Genomic DNA, 20,138 nt, shown 5'->3' with positions numbered 1-20,138 from the left:
CAGAAACAGACAAGTGAACAAAGGTCAGGGGCCATATTAACGAATTGGTACATTTACCATGCAAGTTGCACTTGGGCTACAGAAAGGACCCATCGGAGAGGGCATGGAGAGGCCTGTGTACCTCTGGAGACCATCCCACAGAGGGGTATAGTCCTGCCTGGATGGGCAGAGCTCCGCTTAGAGTGTCTGGCATATGCTGCAAACTCTCATCTCAGAGCAGGTTATCATGCCATGTTCTTTCTGGAGAGGAGCGCCTGCCACCTTTTCTGAAATATGCGCTAAGTGGCATAGTGATTACATTGATCATTTGCACAACATACAATGGGTCACTTGAGAGGTGGGACACAGATGACCGCATACAAAGGATGTCGGGATATTTAAATCCCTCGAAAGGTGCGAGTGTCTGCCGATTTACCCTTGCACCGTTTTTTCTTATTATGGCACAAAGGCCCTGGCTGTGCCAAGCACCCTATGCACACTCACGTGGTTCTGTGGGTGTGGGTGTATGTGTGTGCATGCACACAGGTTAATTTCCATCAAATACATTTTGCATTCATTACCAGGGGGTTTTGACTCTGCCGGTTCACTTGACATTTTCACTGTGGTTTCCTTTGTGCCAAAACGAAGCTTCGCTCTACGGTCTCCAGTACTTTAAGCTTCTTGTCTGGAGTCAAAGAAAAGGGTGCTTCGTGTCAGGAAAAGGTTGTAGTCAATGAAAACCATGATATAATATTACATATACAAAGCCAACATAGATTATTATTAAATTTGATTGCTCTTTTATTAAAAATGTAATTACTCTTTCTCATCAAGTATTGCCTCACAAAGTAATTTTGACACCGACACACTGAGCGCATACCCTTTTCATGACCAAATATGCTGTGTTTACATTGGGAATTTCACTTCAAATAATGATGAAAGATTATTAGAGGGAGTCTTCTTTAGTCCTTATAAAAGAACAAAAGAAAAGAAATCGCACAGCAGCTTCTGGAATATAGAAATCACAGTAAAGGTGAACTCTTTGGTGTGTGCTTTTTTAGAAAGCCGAATTTAGGAAGCCACAGGACGATTGTATAGTTTAACAAAGTTTAATGACAGTAGACAAAATTGTTTCCATCGTAATTCTTACATGCAGATTTTAGTTGTATAAAGAGATGTTATTTTCAGGAGTGTGCGTTAATCTTCAGAAGCAGTATATATTTGTAAAGAAATGAGCCTTGTTCCAGTGCGCTAGGACCAATTCAGAAATGCAAATGTTTGACACGTAGGACATCACAAATGTTCTAATGATGTTTACAGAACACAAAATAAATAATCTATTCAATAGAATCCGCTACTCGTTAATAGGCAACTAGAAGACAAGGAAGGAATGTGCGCCTCCCTCACCCCAGGCCAGAGGCAGTGCCCACAGGAACCCACCATACCACCCACCAGACCATTTGGAAAGGAACTGGCGCCCTGCAACCTGCAATTAAAATCAATATTAAAACAGGAAATGGGCTATGCCCCGAGTTCTTACCCGTCTCTATTCTAGTAGGACACAGACACCAAGGTGGATTTTTACAGGGATCCCCTATGGGGTCCCTTTTATTTATAAAAACATATGCACCATTTCCTAATAAACATTCCCTAAATAGGTCCTTCTAACACTAACCCTTTGTTCTCCTGGCATAAGTTCTCTGAGGGATCACAGCTATACTTCTAGGGTGGACCGACAACAGAACTCACCTGGCACCACCCACTTTGCCAGGCTGCCTCCTCCTTTACCTGCCTCACCCCAGGGTGCACATCAGCACCTGTTTTTCCTCTGCACACCTTACCTTTGCAGCACTATATACATCCCTCTACTTAGCTACTAACATGCACTATAAACACACAATAAAATGTACATTTAAATATACATCCCACAACATATAAAAGGCAAATCATGTTACATTGGGGTGTTTGCTGCGGACAGCCAACGCTTATCTGTAACTGTGGATGCAGTCTCTCGTGGATGAGGGGGTTGGCAGCCCCCAGAGGAATTGCATAAGCCAGAGCTCAACAACATTTGGGATGTGCCGGCTCTGCGATGGGAAGGAGTTGAGAGAATGTACAAGGTGGAGAAAAGGGCAAAACCTCTAATATGCGCATGTATAAAACATTTGAAAAAGATTGACACCAGTCTGAGGATCTTGAAATTGTTGGAACCGGAGAAGGGATAACGAGACAGCAGAAAAGGACCCCGCCATTCCTAGACTAGGAGCTAAGATCTGGCGCTCAGCAAAGGATGTGTGCCCATCCAGTCATCTTCAAACAGCAACAAAAAGGCCACATCCCCAGAACAACAGAAAAAAGCTCTGAAAGGAGACCCCAAAGAATTGTAAAAAAGTCAGAAAAGGAGCACCAAGAAGGGACGTAAGCATCAATGTTTATTCCTGCAAAATCCTTGCATATGGAGATGTTCAGAAACCTGTAGACATGGGGCTCCTTCATGGAAAGTAGGATGAAGACAACGACCGCAAATGTCACAAAGCTGCAAGGAGTTCGAGGATGGGCATAGGACAGTAAAAAATCTACACTGGAGCGTTTCAGATGCCAGAAGGACAGAGGAGAAGTCCTTGGAAATATGAATTGTCTATTCGCTTTGAAAATGCAGCGCAACGGTTATGTTGAAGTAGAGAAGAGCACACAGTGGTCACCTCATCAATTCTAGGATTTCTGGTTCACGAAAAGACGTTTTTAAGAGACGGCTTCTAGCAACTTAAACATTTCTTGCCTCAAACTCAGCAGAAGCATCAGTAGCATAGAGGTATAAGCTACCTAAAATATCAGGGTAAAAGCAGGGTTGGATTGGCCCCTCGGCCGTGGCCAGGCCAACATCGTCCCTGGGGAGTGGGGGCCGGTTTCTGGCCATGCCTGGGCCGGTTTGGGAAAAGAAAAAAAAAAATGTTTTTTCCATTTTTTTCAAAAAGCCTTTCATCCTTCTTAGGTCGATAAATGAGTACCAACACAGGTTGGGTGATATTATATGCATAGTTGTTATATAAAAAAAGATCTTAAGCATAAGTGCTATACAATAACATATCATTTGTCCTTGGACGTCTGCTTGGATTCACAGTAATTTAGTGTACTTAGGTACAATCTATTTGATGTCACTTCCTGTTTTGTCAAGGGGTGAAAGGTCATGTTTCACTGCTTCCCGTGATGTCACTTTGTGGTGGGGTCAAATGACATAACTTCCGGTGATGTCATCAGAGGTCAAGGGCCGTGAGGAGAGGGGTGGGCTACTTTTTCGAGGCAAGGGGTGGGCCACTTTTTTTTGGGTTACCGGGCCCATTTCTTGTCCCAGTCCGACCCTGGGTAAAACAGCTGGTTTGGAGAGGGCTGGAAAGTGAAAAAGAGCACCGATGTGGGCTGCTAGCTGCATGAAATGCACTAAACACTGGGGTAACGAATTGCTTGGTTTCCTGGAAAAGGGCTTGGAGACAAAGATATGAAAACACGAGATACAGGTAAAGAGTTGTCCTCACTGAAAATAGAAGCATTGATCTGCTTTCAGTTGAAATTGCAAGTGATTATAAAAAGGAAAGACACATATTTGGTGAAGGAGATGCTGCCCAGACATTCTTAGACAAAACCATCTTTAAAAGGAGATAATGGCTACTTATGATTCCCATTGGTACTGCCAATCACAGGGATCTCCATTCTGTGGTCCTACAGATTCATTGTATCATGATTCCAATGAAATGTCTATCTTGGCTAGGACTGATGCGAGTTGTAGTCCATAACACATGGAGAGCCATCAATTGAAAACCCCTGACCTATCGGATCATTTCATGGTCACACCAAGAAGTTATGCATTCTGCCAACAGTTCATAAAGCATGCAATATTGGCCATGTTGTCCGCTTCTCTCTTCTTTCCCCCTCACCACCCCAGTCGTGCCCTCTGTCTATTTTACAGATTAATGGCACACGACTTGAATGAGTAAAATAAGCAAGAGATAACATGAACAAACATGCTACCAGAGGTTACATGCGATAGCCTTATTTATTCCTATGCTTTTAACTGTAACTGTAGTTTGCTGCCATCCCCTTCCCTGCCGTATGCAGTGTCTGCTGCTATGATGTCAGGGTGAGTGTTGCAATGTATGCTTATGAGAAAAGCTTCCTCCTAATAGGTTCCAACAGTTATATACATTGGAATAAAATAGAACGGAAGCTAGGGGTGAGTTCTTTTGACAGTTCTGTCTTTTAGGAGCTACTGTAATGCAATGTTCCAGAAAAGGCCCTGCTTCCAGTACTGCGCTATAGAATTGCAGTCGATATGCATCGTGGAAACCAAGGATTGTTGCTACTATCAGAATGCAAATAGAGCCCGTTGTTTTGAATGCCTGCTCGGCACTTATCTTCCTTGTTTCCATGCAGCTGTCTTTTGTATTTACTCAAGTGCTTTTTCTTTTGTGCGCTGCAGCCTTCCTTTCCAATCACAATGTTGAGTGCGACAGACACTTCCTTCTACATGTAGCAGTTTCATGCTGTGAACTCCCCCTTTCCCTAAGTTTGACATGTTAGCTGGCTGATCTGAGTCAGATGGGACGAGTTCTCTTTTCTACTGGTCCTACTGTGTGCAGACAGTCTGCAATATGCCCCCCTGGTCTGAGGCACTGCTCCCAGCGCATCGCATCAGTGTAACTGAGCACCTGAGAGTGGTACAAGGGGGATCACCATGAGGAAAGGGCAGACAGACTGACAAAAGAGACAAGGTCACTCACCACGTATTAGCAACTTTACATCTTCCCATCTTTACGAAACTTCAGTGCAACATTTTTACTTAACTTCATTTGTGAGCGACGTGTTAAAAATATGTGTTGCCAGAGCAACCCAGTGGCAGCCGCTCCGTGCTTTGGGGTCACCCCTGAAGGGTACACAGCCCGTCAGACCTCAAACGAGCAAGGACACCAGCACCAAATACCTCATGCTCAGGCACCACTCCAAGGGACACAGGGACTGCAAAACTTCCACTTTGAGTTCTTATTCCATTAAGTATTCAGCTGAATACTTACTCAAAGCCGAAGTTCAGTACACCCCTATTTTAAACACTAGGGGCAACGCATCCGCCACAGAGTAGAATGGGTCGTGTCACACAAGGTAGGGCCTAAATAGAGAGCATATGCAAGCATAAAAAGGATGGACCAGACCCAAATAGGGTTACACAAAGTAGCATAGACACGAATATAGGTAGAAGTAGATGATGGCATACATGGGCAGCGATTAAATGTATGGCGCTATGCAAAACCAAAGACATGAAGAACATACACTAGACACGAATATCATTGATATGGCAGAGAGTGACCAAATGTAGGGCCATTTTAAAAATAACTGTGAAAGGCCTTAATTCTGAAATTCTGAGTTCCGACATCAAAACTGGTTTACACATACAGTTCTAAAAACATGCAAGATTCAGACAGATGCTTGGGTGTCAAGGCTATGATACAGGGGGTCTCAACAAAGAATCAAAACCACTAAAATAACATTTCCCAGAAGTGCACAGCATGTAACTCCAAAAGATAATTATTTTCTGTTGGCAGCAGTGGGAAGACACAGATAGCTTTTGATCTCCAGGTGCAAGAGGCTACAGTGCTAAACAGCCTCGAAAAAATAAACACACAGTGCAACAAATCGGGTTAAAATAATAGAAAACACAATAAATAGATGAAAAGGAGGTCTGAAGTAGTGGTTTCATACCACGTGAACGGAACAATGATCCTTCATTTCTGGTTTGACTAGACAGTGGACCTGCTATTTCCATGGTGCAGTCAGACTCTGGGGCAGTGTCACGGTCACAAACAAATTGGCAGATGAAGGTCTCAAGCCAGAGAATAGGAAGGGAGTTGACCTTCAAACTGAATCACAGCAGTCCGCCCATCTCTCCTTCCCCACCGCGCATCCTGGCATTGCATTAAAGTGTCCAAGGTCAGATGAGCAAATCGCCAACCAATCAGGACTGTGTCCGTCAGGTTGGCCAATGGAGTATGGTGCCAACCGATAAGGTAGCAGAAAATTGTGAAAACACTTAGTAGGCTGACCTTAGGAGGAGCCTTCAGTTAAAGAACATCCAATAGTATTAATTATATACAAAATCTATATGTACCATATACTCTTAACCAATGTTAAAGGAGGATGTCTTATCACTAACTATGATGTCAAGCAGAATGTATTTTTTACTTAAAAGCTTGTGTTTTACACTGGAAACAATGAGAATGTTTTTTTGTGTTTTGCCGGCCGACTCTTGTTTGAATAAATATGGGTGTTCTTGAGCACTTTTATTTACTCAATTTGAGAGTTTTCTAGAGTTTTGTTTATTATTGATTGGGGGAACCCCTTAACACTGGAGGCACTGTTGAGATACCTGGTGGAGGGTCGAGGGTCTCTTGCTGCGCCTCCCTGGACAGCACAGTCTGCCTGTGGGGAGCAGTTTGAGTGCAAACTTAAAAATTAGGTTGTCAGGAGCCCGTTTTCCCCGTCAAAGTCCTGCCCGGTGTCAGATGGCATGCTGGGTGCAGCGGGTTTAGCAGGCAGCTAGAGGAGACTCGGCACCGGCAGACTCGTCGGATCCTCAGAGTGTGAGTATACCTGTGCATGAGGATACCTGCAGGGAGGGAGTGTTGGTGTTGTTTTAAGTTGATAAAAGGAATAGTGGAGATATAAAGAGATACTTCTGACAGTAGTTGGGGTGTGGGGGGGGAGATCGCACGCTAGGGCATAAAGCCCAGCCTCCTTTGGGGGCAGTGACAAAGAAATAAAGAGAAGTTACCCCATATAAAAGGGAAGACAGCTGTGCTAATAGAGTTTTTTGTTTCGGCATTGTTGTTAAATATAAATAGACCAATAGACGTGTTTTTTGTGTGATGATAGTGTAGAAGTTAGGTTTGTTTGGGGGCAAGCAGGGAGTAGATTGAGATTGCGTATTGTTGGTGTGAAGTGTGAGGATTTTATTGTGATGTGGTTCAGAAGGGACATGTCGTTGTATTAACATTGTAAGGAACTAAAATGGGAGAGGTGAGAATAAGGGAAGGAAGCGGATTGGAGTTTGTATTGCTTATTTTTATGGTGAGCTGAGTTGTTTTGAATTTTCATAATGTCAGACAACCCCATCGCTAATTTGTGCAAGTCGCTCCTCCAATATATGGAGAAAACCGTGAAATATGATGTGCAATGGGTCAAAGACGGCTGGCAAATGTTTCAGCCGTGCCCTCAAGAAGGGACACATTCAAAATACTTGCTGCAACACATGCAAGCATACATACATGTCACATACAAAGGGAAGACATTGCAAATCAGATTGAGACTATTAGAGCTATGGAAAATGTTTGAATAGATTAAAAAGGAGAATATCGATAATGTACACAAAGAAGGACATGTACAACCAACGGTGCCTCCCTTTAATCCACAAGGCATATTGTTTTCTACTATGCATGGCAAGGAGCAGCAGGGTATAAAAATCCTAAATTTGTTCCTCAAGAGGATCAAGATGATATTAGTGAGCCGGAAACGAAGGGAAACACAAGAAACCTGCTAGCATTGCAAGTTGAAAGGGATGTGTTGCGCAGCGTGGAAGCACAATTGCCAGAAGCAAAAGAAGAATTAAAAAGGGTTCAAAGCATGAGAAAAGGGGGATAAGAACCAGAAATTACCACAGACAAATGGACAGAAGGGCAAATACTATTCAAAATAGATGGGGCAAACTCTAATGACAATGTGAAGGTATAGGATCAAATAGTGTAGCGGTAAAAGTGAAAGGAAAGAAGGGAATGGCTGCACCCATACAGAAGGCCAGGATGATGCAGCTACCACTGTTACAAAAAGGGGGGGGGGCAGTTGGGTCAGTATATACCATGGCCACTCAGAGGGGTCAGAAACTAAAGCCAGACAGAAAGTAGTGATGTTTTTGATTAAAGACTTTTATTCAACTTAACTGGTTTGGGGAAATGCCTCTCTGACCCTATTCTAAAGAGGAGTTTCCCTACCTAAGAACCAGAAAGTAAGGATCTGTCTTTGTTAGGATGCCATAAATCAAACGCGTCCTTGTGTCCAAACGTTCTATGTTGACATTCACACTAAAACAAAATAATTAAATGAAAAGGGAAATTTCTTTAACCTGGTATTTGCAAGGTATTCTTAAATAAAAATAGAAAGCTCCAAAGTAAATGTTCTCCAAAATGGAAATGACCTTCATTCTAGAGGGGTATTCCTTTCCCCTGGATTCTTCACTGGTATCACAAATGCCTCTGGGTCTATCCCTTCCCCTGAATTCTTCACTGGTATCACAAATGTCTCTGGGTCTAACAGTTCTCTGTGTCTGCCAGGACTGTTCATGAACTTCCAACTGTCTGGTATATACTTCTGCTAGGACTTTTATTAAATTCACATTTTCCTGGTGTACTCCCCTGCCATGACTTCTCTTGCATTCACAACTGCCTGATGTATGCGTGCCAGGACTTCTAATCTATTATAGTTCCTCTTTATATTTAAGAAGCATATACCTTTCTTAGCTTGATATATCTACTTGTTTCATAGTTCTTTCAAACGTTTCTCCACATGTGCATTCACTTCTTATTGGACTTCAGATTGGCACTCTGCATTTTTAATTCAGAAGTAATCTTTTTGCTTTATTTTCTGTAACTTCACAATGTTCAAATTCTCTTTGGTTGTCGCCGCACCACTGTGGGGTGCACATTCTGCTCGGGCTGAATCACTGGCTTTCTGTAGCATTTTCGGTCTTCCTCAAGCTTACGTGGCATTGCTTTGCCGCTTGTTTCCCACTCTGGACAGCTCTAATGTCTCTCCAGTCTCTCTCATGCCTCTGCTTCTGTAGACCGGCTTCTCTTCTACTTCCGGTAAGGACAACGCTGCTTCTCTTGGCTGCCGGATGCCCAGGAATCCTCTTGCGGTTCCTGGTGTCTCCATGGCATGCCTTGTCGCACCACATGGTTTTCCTTCTTGGCTGCCAAGCTTCGTTGCTCCACCGCACCAGTTTGCGTCTCCAGCTTCCGCACACTAAATCATGCCTCCAACTTCTGCATGCCCGCTCATGCCTCCAGCATCTGTCCGCAATCAATATAGATACCACGTCTTCTCCAGAGCTCTCTCTCATTGTCTGATCACCATTTTTAAAGGTCCTTCGCACAGACGTTTTCATCCAACAGCTAGCACACTGATTAGGCTTGACGCTCCTGCTGCTCTGCATCAAATCCTTCATCTGCCTAGTCTCAGTACTTAGGTGGCTGTCGGAATTGAAGTCCTCAGATGTTAACTGATAATTCAGTTGGCTGTGAGAATTGAAGTTCATTGATGGTTTTGGAGGCATATCTTGTCTACAGTCTCTCAAAGATTCTATATGGAAGATCAGCTCTATATGAAGGACAGTTAGAACTGAAAAGGGTTTTCTTGGTGCTTGTATTCTTCAGGTTAAGGATGGGAGTTTGGCCTAAAGGGTTCTGGTAAGAGGTCTCAATATTTTCCTTATAGGAGGGACCTGAGGCATGGCAATAGGTCATTGGGGGTGTTGGGCAACAGGGTGTCTTCCTCATGGGAAAACAGAGATACTGCTCCTCATCCAATGAAGTCATGACAGCTCCATGGTGGCTGTATCCTCCCTCATATAGCCGCTGTCAGGATCAGGTAGTGGCTCCTGTCCCCTGGCCACATGGGATGAGGCTATCACAGGCTAATGTGTGATGACTCCATTGGATTCATAACACCACAGACAGACCAGCACAATTTAATAACTAAATAACGATCGCTCACAGCAGGAGCAGGGAAGTGGATTTATGAGTCTCAAAGGCAAACTTCGGGAATGACATTGGCAGGAGGAGACAGGGAGGGAACTGGGACACACATGTAACTGTATTCTATCTATGTAGAACAATGAGAGAAAGTAGTATGGATTGAGGCAAAACCATGGCCTGAAATACACAGTGCATTTTTGTTGAATTAAATCAGCGAAGGAAAATAATACAATTTAAGAGAAGCACAGAGAGGAAGAAAAATTGGTGCAGAGGAAATGGTCAAAAATATCAGTAGAAGGGGTGGTGATCACGAATCTCGGGGGAGAACATCATGGGCAGGTGGGCTCACAGCCAGGTACCAACAAATATTTTGCAGGAGGAGGTTTCAGGAAATTACCCCCCTAGGGAGAGGGGGTATGTGCCAAGAGGAAGAGGGTATGGGTTTGGAGCTGGATTTGGAGGAGGATTTGATGGCATGAGGCCATGATTTGGGGGTCCCAGAGGACCTGTGGGCCATGCTGGAAATCTGGAAGGATGGCACATTATTCACAGACATTCTGTATAAGTCAACATAACATAAGATGTAGCAGCAGAGGAGGAGGGGCAGGACAACAGGGATGGCAACTGTATATCCCAAGGGGGGGGATAGAAACCCCCAGCAAACATTGCTTATGACCCATTGCAATCCCAGAAAGAACACACAACATTTGTTTACACACAACAATCATTTCCAAATTGTAGCAAGCAGTCACTGGTACAACAAGGATGCAATACACACCACGGCCACAACAGCAGGTATCACAGTAACAACCACACATTTCGATATCTTAGATACAGCAACCACACGCTCAACAACTGACAAATGTATTACAGATGCAAACAGAAGTTTGGACGGTGGGACGGAAACATTATCAGAAACCCTGGTACCCAGAGTAGGGGGGAGTAACAGTTATGGATGGGAACAATTTCACAGGGGCAGTGATGAGCATGTAAACGCAATAGGATGGCCCACAGAGCGGCTTGATGTATCCAATACCATCGGTAACCCCTGGCCCAGACGAGGAACCCCGGGTGGGAGTGAAAATAGGAGACTGAATATTTTCCCTTTTGGTAGACACTGGGGGCGATGAGATCTTGGGCCTGATTCACAGATCGTTTTCCAATGGGATTGTGCCATTATAAAATGCTTCTGTGAATCAAGCCCCTTGTGTCAAGAAAAAGAGGTTTCCAATGTCAGAAAATATCATGGACACTCAAGGATTGTCTGGGGACATGAAAAGATTCAATTTACAGAAAGTCTGCCCATAACATTAAGTGAGCATACATTGGCTACGGCATTTTTGTATTCCCAAGGACACCACTGAACATATTAGGGAGGGACATGATGAGTAAATTGAATCTGACGATTTCATTCTGTGTAGAAGGAATAATATGTTCATTAGCAGGTATTCATTATATAACTGCAAAGGAATTTATATGAACATTGTATGGCCAAAAGGAACTCAGAGGAGCACCACTGACTGCAGAGGTATTTATTTACGCAGTGCAGGTATTCTTAGGATGGCTCCCAAACAAAAGCCACATTTTTGCACTTGCCTGCAGAGTTTTTATTCAGAGTAGAGGTGCCCACAGATGTAACAGAAGGTGAGATAATTAAATTACAGTTAGAAGCAGCAGTGGTGCGGGAGGACAGGGTAGTATTGCATGGGACGGGTGACGTGGGTGTCAGTTGGTGCACAGTGTTAGAACTTGATGCAGCACAGTGACTACATGATGTGATAGATGACTACATTTGATGATGATGACACAGCCAATGAGATTATTTTTGACATTTTGTATCCCTTGTCAGTTGTTAATGCAGTATAGAAAAATATCCACGATAATAACAGTGGTTAAAAAAAGGACTATCCTTTTTACAAGACGACTTGGCAAGAGTACCCAATGAATTATGGACCAGCAGCCCCTATGATGTAGGATTAGTGAAAGGGGTTGGCGCAGTGAAAATAAAATTGAAGAAAAGAACAATTTTGCCCCCTGGGTAAAACAGTACCCAATGTCCATTGAAGCAGAATTCCCATTGTGCTGAATCCAGCTAGCATTTTGTGTAATACCACCTACTGCCACCTATTTTACAGTGATTGATTTGAAAAATGCTTTCTTTTCCACTCCTTAGCATGAAGAATCACAGTATTTACAGCATTTACCTACCAAAGTACAACACACAAGACTGCCACAGGGCTACTGTGAAACCCCTAGTGTGTTCAACAGGTTTCTGCAGATGGACTTGGGTAATTTACAGACTCCCAGTACCATTATCCAATATGTAGATGACTAGCTCCACAAAAGACAAGTGCAGGACAGACTCAGTGAAGTTGTTGACCCCGTTGGCTAAGAAGGGAAACAAAGTGGACAAGGAAAAGTTGCAGCATTGTCAGGAAGAACTTTTTTTGGGTCAGTTAATATCGAAAGAGGGGAGAAAGGGGACGCCCAAATTTGGGTCAGCTAATATCAAAAGAGGGGAGAAAGGCGACGCCCAAAAGTGCAGAAGTGACAAGAAATGCACCCCAACCAGCAACAGTGAGAGGACTGCAGCAATTCATATATTTGGGCCCTGTTAGAAGGACTCAGGGAAGTGCAGAAAGATAACAGTACCATAATGTGGACATGGGAGAGGACAAATGCATTTAACAAACTGAAAGAAGCAATATGTACAGCTCCCGTTTTGGGAATACCAGATTACAAAGAAGAATGTTATTTGTTTTCACCTTCAAATGGGACACAAACCATTAGCATATTACAGTGGGATACTAGAGCCTGTGATGAGAGGACATTATCCATGTGAGGAAGTGTTAGCAGCAGCAGCATTTGCAATAGATAAAAGCTCCACAATAACAAGCGGCTGTTCTGTCACATTGTACATAGAACACGCCCTTTTCACCATTCTGGATAAAACAAAATCCACACTCACCACACAAAGGGCGTCATCATATGAGTTGATATTATCCAACCCATTAATTAACATTGTTAGGTGCTGTGCAGTGAACCCAGAGACATTTATTGCTGAACCAGTGGAGGAAGGAGATTGGGTCCGTGATTGCACCACATATGTTGATTTATATGATGACATTCCCCAGACTAGAGAGATTGCACTAGAGGGGGGGGAGAGATGGTCTTCTTTGATGGGTTATTTAACGATTGATCAGAGCATGGGATTGAGGCATTCAGGCGCATCAGTGGTAAGAAAGAGAGGTGAGGATTGTCAGTTAGTGTAAAGTGTGATGCTACCAGGACATTTTTCAGCACAGGCAGCTGCATTAGTGGCAATGATAATTGCATTTGAACCACATGAGGACCAGGCAGTTATGGTACATTCTTTTTCAGCGTATTTAACATCTAAAATACAGTCAGGATTGTCACGGTGCAAAAGGAGAGGTTTTAGCATGCAGACGGTACTCCAGTATAGCATGGCACATTATTAAAAAGATTGATCGAAGTGATGGTATACCCAACGGCAGTTGCTGTTGTGAAATGCACAGCCCATACCAATGGTACAGATTTAACTTCTCATGGCATTAAAGTGGCAGATGCAGAAGCAAAAAGGGCAACAGATTTTACAAAAATTAAAGAGAAAATGTACACCACACATAAAAAGGAACATAATATCATGATGATGACAGAGTAATAATGCATTACCATTGACACAACTGATTGAACTGCAGGGATGCGCACCGCTAGACGTACACCATGTGTGGTTAAGAAGAGGTTGATCAATGTCCCCAACTGATGTGGTGTGGCTGCAAGACAGGACTGGAAAGCCTGGGATGCCACTCAAATTACTTGCAGTAGTGTTCGAGCAATTGCACTACCCAACACACCACAAGGGAATGCCTTGCAGCAACCATTTTTAAAGAATGGCTCATTCCTAACCTGCATGAAAATGTTGAGAATGTAAGCATTAATTGTGCAGCAGGTCAAAAATGTACCACTGTTCATACCTTGAGAACGGTGAGAGGAGGAATACCCTGCCCGACAGGCCCATTAAAGGCACTTGCATATAGACTATCGTTATGCTCCAAAGTTGAAATGGATATCGATATATGATCATATGCCCCTTTTCTTGCTGGATAGCAGCAGGATCATGTACCACATAGACACCGAGTCAGCTGCTAAGTTTCTTGTGTGTGAGGCGTTTCTCCGATAGGAGGTGTGTGGAGTACTAAGGTCAGATAACAGACCGCACTTCTCAAAATGAATGGTTCTCCAAGAGAACATTCCTGCTTGGCATTAAACACAAACTTTATTTGGCTTATCACCCCCAAGGCCAACAGTGTTGTAGAATGCCTCAAAGGCCTATTGAAGGAACACATTACAAAATTACGAGACACTTTAAATAAAAGCTGGTTGTATTGGCTTCCCCTGGGTCATTTTGCCTTACCTAACTAGACCGGTTCAGATCACCACCTCATGCCCCACTCAGGCTCGATTAGATGCAGAAAGTTATGCAACTGTTTTAGGAAATGAAATGCATGATTATTTAACTGCTATGACTAAATGTCTGAAATTCATTTCTCGACAGATCAAGGTGCAGAGAGGAGTCCAGAAGCAAATACCACCAACACAGAAGAGACTTTAGATGATAATGCTGTGATGCCACCGCCACAACTCTTCCAGGTGACCTTTTTTATGTTAGAAATTTCATGATGAAGTGGCCTACACTATGATTTGAGGGGCCGATATTATGTCCTCGGTAGCGGTAAAAAGGCTTGTGTGCATAAAGGTGATGTAAAGTTATGTAGGAGTATGGCCCCCATGTCGGATGAAGAAAGACCAGAAGAAGAGGAAGTGACCAAAGCACAGACACGAGCAAGAGTGAGAGCTGACCAGCAGAGCGACGTGACGCTGCATACCTGAACAATGGACATTTCAAACCAGACTTTGTCCCCCTAGTGCTCCAGTCTGTGTCCATAAAGAGACATTTGGAGAAGATGGACACACTCCATATCATGATCATAGCTCTTTTCTTTTTGCCTTTGTGGCCTACGGCCTATGTATATAATGGCAAGCAGAATACATTTTCAGCAATGACAGTATTGACATAATTGCTGACATGAGTGGAAAAATAAAGAGTTAGGAGAGGTGTGTCCAATGAAGAAAACCTTTCAACACACCACCTTGAAAGCCATAATGGAAGATTAAATAGCTTGTTGTATCACCACATGATAAAGGTGAGGAGAGAAAAATCGAATGAGATCTGCTTCACATGCTCCCCTATTCTACACGCTTTGAGCACTTCCAAAGTGTTTGTGGCCGAAGAAGTACCAGGAAAAACAGCACACTGTCTAACACATTTAACAATGTGCAAAAAAAGAGGGCAGTTCCAGGGCACGTGAGATTATATGAAATGAGTTACAAAAACAGATTAACCTTATGAATACAATTATATTAAAAGTATGAGAGTGACAGACACTAAATAAATGGTCATGAAATGTATATTATCAGAGCCACACAGACGTCAGGTAGTAACAATGGAACATCCATTATTAAAGTGTACAGATTCAAAAGGAAAAGCAATACCCTACTGTTGGAATAGACCACAATAGCATATAATAGGGGAAGTATATACCTCTGAAAGATGGGTAGAAAGGATGACTGTATGTAGAGCAGATGCACTGGTAGGAATATGGGAAGGAATTAGGGTAGGTGCAAACAGTGAATACCATGACAAGTAGCCAAGAATTACCAATTTGTTTACTTGGTCAGAGGACTAAAGAGGACCAAAGGATATAATAAAAATGGTAAATGCCTCTGAGAGCTTCAGAAACAATACCACTATGAAAGTAGTATAGAATGAAGGATGCAGTCGCATCCTGAATCTGCCAGATATGAAAGTGGCTCAGCAGTATTGATGGATCAATATTGGGCCTGTGGTAGCAAGGCATATATGCCGCTCCCAACAGACTGTGGTGGTATATGTTCACTGGCAGTGTTGCATGCACTGACAGTACCACAGAGTAACATGATGTGGATTGATGATTACCCTCTGGTAGGCAACAAAGGAATAAACTACCTTCGACAAGACAGAACACAAAGATAGACAATTATTTCTCAAGGAAAACTATAGAGTCACTGGATGAGATACCATATGAACACAGGTTATTCAGCAAGGCATCAATGTTCCTGACATCCCTCCTTGCCCATGGCTTACAAACATGTGTCAAAGCTAAGTGGCTGCAGATAACCAGATGGAAGTTACTATTAACGATAAATGCCACTGCAAAGGGAGTTAATGCAATAATGGAGGAATTGAGAGCTATCAGACTGATGACTCAACAGATATGTCCCTGACCTCCTCACTACCATGGAGGGGGGTGTGTGTGCAAAGATCGGCTGAGGTTCCTGTACATTCTAACCGGCACATTTATTTATTTCCATTTATAAAGCGTGCAGCTGCCCTAGGGCATCGTGGTACTGTTGCATCATATTCACTTGGGTGCAGGCAAAAAACAGTGTACAGTTCTCGGGTTCAGGATCATACAGATTAGGCAGTGATGAGTAGAATCGGAGCTTGACAGAAGCAATCACGTACCTGAAAGCCCTGTATGGAAAAAATGGTGAAGGAGACCGAGATGGCAGAACATGAATACTGGTTTGATTACCTGTTCTCATGGGTACATACCCGGCTGGGTAACATGTTTTAAATATTGATAGCAGTGCTAGTGTTAGTACTGGCCTCTTTGGCCTACAAATAATATCAAAACATTGCAGAAGAAAAGGGAAGAAAATAGTGGAGAAACACATGCTGACAATGTTGGATGACCATAATGAGACACATGTCTATACCCAAACAGATGAATCACCCGGTATGCATGTCATAGAAAGGCCGTTTGGGCCCCCTGGTACAAGATTGGAAACCCTGTTCGATCCTCAAAATTATACGCAGCATTGGGTGGATTGTGAAGGAGATGGAGAATGTTGCTTTTTAACATGTGGCCCAGAGGAATATGTGAAACAGGTAGGCATCTTGGGGGGAGTGGGAGGGAGGTGGGAAGAGTCTTTACAGTGTGGATCCCTAAAAATAGAGTTGGGAAGAGGATAACTCAAGGGTATGTGGTCAATAAATTGAATAGTGGGGGAGTGGCATGATGCAGATAAAATAAAACACCAGGTGTGGGCCCGCTCAAAGATGTTCGTAGAGATGAAAAAACGTACACGTTTAGAAAAAAGACAAGTGACCTATAAACAATTAGTTTAAAAACTAGAGACAACACAGCCACCATAAAGAGTAGAATAGGGTGCATCACACAATATAGGGACTAAATAGATACCACATACAAGCTTAAAAAGGATGGAGCAGACCCAGGTAGGGTTACACAAAGTAGCATAGACACAAACATAGGTAGAAATAGATGACAGCATACATGGGCAGGGATTAAACATATGGCGGCATGCAACACATAAGACATGATCATACACTCAACACAAAGAACATTAATATGGAACAGAGTGAACCCATGTAGGGGCATTATATACAGTACTCTAAAAGCCCTTCGTTCTAGTTCTGACATTGAAACTGCTTTACACACACAGTCCTAAGAATATGCAAGATTCAGACAGACACTTGTGTGTCATGACTACAAGATAGGGGGCCTCAACAGGGAATGGAAACCACTAAGAAAACATTTTCCAGAAGTGCACAGTATGCAACTTGACAAGTTATTGGGCCTCATTACGACCTTGCCAGTCCGGAAATAAGGGTTCCGGTAAACTTGCCAGCATCATTGTTTCCGGACCGGCATGTTACAGGTCTACCTGGCAGAGCTGCTTTGCCCGACAGGTCTGACCCTGCCAGGCACATCGGCCACACTAGGGAGACCAGTCACAGAAGCAACGGCATCGTTAGCAATGGTGCCGGTGCTTCCGTGTCCCCACTCCCATAGAGTCCTATCAGACTCTATGGGAATGGGGACTTACATTTTACCGGCAGCTGACTTTTTAGGCCGCCGGTTTTGTAATCTCCCAGTGGCACCGGTAAGTCAGGTGCCGGTAAATATTTATGGGTCAGGCAGCATCCCACAGGTAGCACCGGCAGGGTTATCACCGGAGTCGTAATGAGGCCCAATTAGGTTCCGCTTTTAGCAGTGAGAAGACACAGATAGCCTTTGATCTCTAGGGGCAAGTGGCTACCATACCAAACGGCCTCTAAACAAATAAACATAACAGAGCATCAAATACGGATTAGAATAGTAGAAAACTCCATAGACAAAAATAAGGTCTGAAATAGTGGTCCCCTACCATGTGATTGGAACAATCACTCTGGCATTTCTGGCTTGACTGGCTAGTCATTTCTAGCTAGTCTGTCAGTATGGTGCCAACCAATAAGATAGCAGAAAATAGCATAAATACTTATAGTAGGCTGACCTTAGGAGGACCCATCAGTTGAAGAACATCCAATACCATATACTCTTAACCAATGTTAAAGGAGGAGTTCTTATCACTAACTATGACATCAAGCGTAACATATTTTTTACTTAAAAGCTTGCTTTTTACACTGGAAATGTTGAGAATGCTTTTTTGTGTTTTCCCGCCAGACTCTTGTTTGAATAAAGCTGGGTGTTCTTGTGCTTGTATTTACTCAACGTTTGTCGAGTTAGTTTCTTTATTGATTGGGGAACATTTTAACAATTTTGTTTCCATTTAGCAGCAAATAAAGTGGACAGAATATAGTTAGTCTGTCCTTATAAGTTTGGCGGAAATGTGTTATGTTAGTGACCTCAAGTGAAGCTAGGGGATTATGGTGTGAACATGTGCTATGAGGATAAGCCAAACTCACATTTTCCTTTTTTCTGTGAACAGCATTTCCTCGGTAAGATCTCAAGTTGCGATGTTACTGGGGAAAGTGCAATTTTGAACTTTTTCCACTGAGTGGAAGGAAATGAAAAAGGATTAATTGTGGGCTGTTTCAAACAACAAATCGCTCAATCAGTAGTTATTGTGTCATTACAGTATAAATGTGTGATTAATGTGCCAACGGTTGCAAAGGAGTAAAAATGTGATGAGGAAAGGAACAGAATAGTTCATATAGCACTCAATGGGTAAAGTGATATGATGATAATGGGTTGCAGTAAGAGATATAGTGACAGAAATGGGGATGTAAACGAATTGATAGTGATATGGGTCACGTATGCATCTGAAGAAAAAAGTTTCCAAAACGTTGATCTGGAAATCATTAATGCAACAAAAAGGTTGCACGTTTGGATGGAAGTGGAAAAGGTCACAGTTTGGGGGCCAAATGTTGATTGGTAAAATCATTAATAGCAATAAAGGTTGCACGTTTGGTTAAAATACACAAAGGTCAAGTGTAAACAAAAAGCACAAATGTCGATTTGAAAGGCTTTAACTGTGCACAAGTTCTAAGAAGCTCCAGTTCTCCAAGTGGTATCCAGAAGGAAGAGTGATGAGCATTGTTGGTTGGTACGATTTTCGATTGCAGTACTTAAAGGGATTTCCACTTAACAAATAGAGTAAAGGATACTTTAAAATAGCTTGATACAGTGCATTCACACCCAAGACATGGTGTAGTGCTGGGATGGGAATGTGGGAGTGTGTGTGGGGGAGTGTGTATGTGTGTGTCTCGAGAGAGTGGTTTGTGTAGTTCTTGTCTTGAAGTCTGAGGGAATAGTGGTCCTGATCACGGGTCAAGTCGAAGGGGACAGTCCCCTCACTTTTTTCAGGAGCCCCCCCACTTTGCTTAAAGGGCACCTTGATATGCTAATTTCTGATGATGCCACATTCAATTGTTACTTTGATGAGCCCCCTCACTTTTTTTTTAGGACTTGACCCCATGGTCCTGATAGTGTGTGTGTGGGTGTGTGTGTGCTCTCTCCTACGTTAGCTGAGTCTGTGTGGGTCAGATGTCTAAGTGGTTCACATTTTCTGTATCTTGGGGGAACATCGGTTTTCTTTCAATTCTTTATGACCCTTTCCTCTTACAAGGCAGAAGTACGCCTGCCGTGCTCTTGCTCTGCATCTCTCTCTCTGACTGTGGTAAAGATCCCCCTGCATGGGTGACAAACGTGTTTGGTAGAAATGGCGGTGTGTAGTACCCTGCCCCTCTTCCCAGTGTGTGTGTTATGTCATGTTATCAAAACTTCTAAAGCACACGTACACCCAGAGGCATCTTGGCGCTAAGGAGGCAGGCAGAAAGGAGCGCAGCTAGAAAAGCAAGGTTTTTAATCCTCGACGAAAAGCAAGATGATTAGTAGTGTCGCGTAGTGGAAGGGGAAGGTCATTCCACGTTCTTGCAGCAGCGACAGAAAGCACAGCCACCCTTACGGGCCAGCTTGAAATAAGGTACAACCACCCGCCGGG

At 43.1% G+C, this 20,138-nt stretch overlaps 1 protein-coding gene across 3 annotated transcripts in view; it reads right to left on the bottom strand.

Annotated features, from left to right (window-relative positions):
• Nucleotides 1–20,138, bottom strand: part of TMEM40 (transmembrane protein 40) — a 413,366-nt gene that overhangs the window by 265,379 nt on the left and 127,849 nt on the right. For 2 of the 3 annotated variants that reach the window (XM_069643616.1, XM_069643617.1), the window contains one exon: nucleotides 561–664. The exons of the other annotated variant lie outside the window; for it this stretch is intronic. In XM_069643616.1, the coding sequence (XP_069499717.1) occupies nucleotides 561–594 (34 nt within the window). In that variant the 5' untranslated portion in view covers nucleotides 595–664. The remainder of the gene's footprint in view (nucleotides 1–560; nucleotides 665–20,138) is intronic. 3 annotated transcript variants of the gene reach the window in all.

This window comes from Ambystoma mexicanum, chromosome 2p, assembly GCF_040938575.1.
Source record: "Ambystoma mexicanum isolate Mex_15411 chromosome 2p, UKY_AmexF1_1, whole genome shotgun sequence".
Taxonomy (NCBI): domain Eukaryota; kingdom Metazoa; phylum Chordata; class Amphibia; order Caudata; family Ambystomatidae; genus Ambystoma; species Ambystoma mexicanum.
The sequence above is the reverse complement of the archived record's forward strand: the minus strand, read 5'-3'. Positions and strand labels throughout refer to the sequence as shown.